The sequence below is a fragment of the Aegilops tauschii genome, chromosome 5 (assembly GCF_002575655.3).
Source record: "Aegilops tauschii subsp. strangulata cultivar AL8/78 chromosome 5, Aet v6.0, whole genome shotgun sequence".
Classification (NCBI taxonomy): domain Eukaryota; kingdom Viridiplantae; phylum Streptophyta; class Magnoliopsida; order Poales; family Poaceae; genus Aegilops; species Aegilops tauschii.
Genome location: NC_053039.3, coordinates 522,585,673 through 522,587,536, shown reverse-complemented (window position 1 = coordinate 522,587,536; position 1,864 = coordinate 522,585,673). Strand labels below are relative to the sequence as shown.

Below are 1,864 nucleotides of genomic sequence, written 5' to 3'. Positions count from 1 at the left end.
CCTTCCTGCGAGTGCTCTCGGTGGTCTTGCTAGCAGTCTTCCCGATTGCCCGATTTCACTGAAACAGAGATGTGCAACAGAACTTATTCAGTCATCAAGCAACATGTTACATGTTCTCGAATGTAGTGATCTTGTGACACAACCCATTACTCCTGCATAAGCTGGACATAGTACTTTATATATTCAAATGTCTGAACCTAGATTCCAGTGTATCTGAATTCTGACCTCATACATGACTGCAGTTAGGGGTTGCTCCTTGACTTGTTAATCTTGCAACTGACTTTCACTAGTCTTTCTAGTTAGGGGATGCTCCTTTATACTACATCATGTTTTAGAATGTGGTGATACCTGGTTGGGCGACAACCAATTACAGGAAAATGCTTCCGTGACTACAGCAGCTGGACAAAGTACAAGTGAAACGTTGGCATTTGGTAGTACTTGACATGCACAAATGTCTGAACCTGAACTCGCACTGCAGGTTTGGGATGCTTCTCGGTTTCTTCAGCTTGCAACTCAGAGTTTTTCTAATAACCAGACCAAGTGAATTTATCAGATTCAGACGATTGGTAGATACAACTATTCGTCCCACCACACAGATGTAAAACTCCGTAGCATTGCAAAATCATGAACAGACGGATGACAGCAAGAGAATTTACTATAAGTCAGAGAGATTTCTGACATTTTTTTTTTTCCAAAGCAGAACAGATCATACTATATCAACACCATTACTTAAACAGCGAACATTAATTCTATTACGAAGCATTAGTAATCGACTAAGCCTTCTTGGGGGACTTGGCGGCCTTCTTGGGCGACTTGGGCTCCTTCTCAGCCGTCTTCTTGGGGAGCAACACGGGGTTGATGTTGGGCAGCACGCCGCCGTGCGCGATGGTGACGCCGGCGAGCAGCTTGCCGAGCTCCTGGTCGTTCCGGATGGCGAGCAGCAGGTGGCGCGGGATGATGCGGGACTTCTTGTTGTCCTTGGCGGCGTTCCCGGCGAGCTCTAGAAGCTCGGCGGCGAGGTACTCGAGGACGGAGGCGAGGTAGACGGGGGCGCCCATGCCGACGCGCTGCGCGTAGCGACCCTTCTTGACGAAGCGGCCGATGCGGCCGACGGGGAACTGCAGCCCGGCCTTGACGGATCGCGCCACCGCCTTCTTCCTAGGGCCGCCGCCAAGCTTGCGCCCCACCACGTACTTCTTCACCTTGGAGACGGCGCCGGTGGCCGAGGCGTCCATGGCGGCTAGAGTGATTTGAGATTTGGCGCGATGGGGGATTTCAGAGGGCGGGAGTGTGCTGCTGCGGAGAGATTTGGCGATCGGGATTTGAGATTTGAGTGTTGTGTTGGACGACGGGTTTGGGCAGACTATTTAAACGGCGCGGGAAGGGGATGGTGTGGGCCCGACGATCCGCGACCACAGGCAATGGACGGTCGGATCGGTGGCGAATGGACGGCAGCGATGCGAAAATTACACTGTGCATTCCTATCATTCAGTCAATATTTTGTCAACCGAAGAAATAAATGGAAGGAAACCCATAAAGCCAGGGGATCATTATTTGGATACAAGGTTTTTCACTAGGAATCTTTTCTCATGAAAAAAATTGGGTCAAGGAATGAAACCACAAAATTATAAATTGGTTATGTAAACTCAAATCCATATGACATGCCAGGTATTATTAGAAATTTACTCTTTTGTTTTGTACGGGCGTAATATGATTATAAATTTCCTCTCTCTTGAATTTTGGTGTAAAAACCGTGTGAAACAGTAAGAGCTAGTTTGTAGATTTCCGAATTTATGTTTCTTGCGGGATTACATAAGCCTTTTGTATCTCAAATAGCTTTGAAATAACAGGTAACAGGAACACG

General features: G+C 47.9%; 1 protein-coding gene across 1 annotated transcript; it reads right to left on the bottom strand.

Moving 5' to 3' along the window:
- Positions 1-651: 651 nt before the first annotated feature.
- Positions 652-1,322, bottom strand: LOC109741773 (histone H2A-like). The gene has a single exon (XM_020300855.4). It carries the CDS (start codon positions 1,233-1,235, stop codon positions 774-776), a length of 462 nt encoding a protein of 153 aa, XP_020156444.1. The 5' UTR covers positions 1,236-1,322; the 3' UTR covers positions 652-773.
- Between the last annotated feature and the right edge of the window lie 542 nt (positions 1,323-1,864).

Coding starts and splice junctions, on each gene's coding strand:
- LOC109741773 (XM_020300855.4), bottom strand. CDS start 1,235: ATGGACGCCTCGGCCACCGGCGCCGTCTCCAAGGTGAAGAAGTACGTG.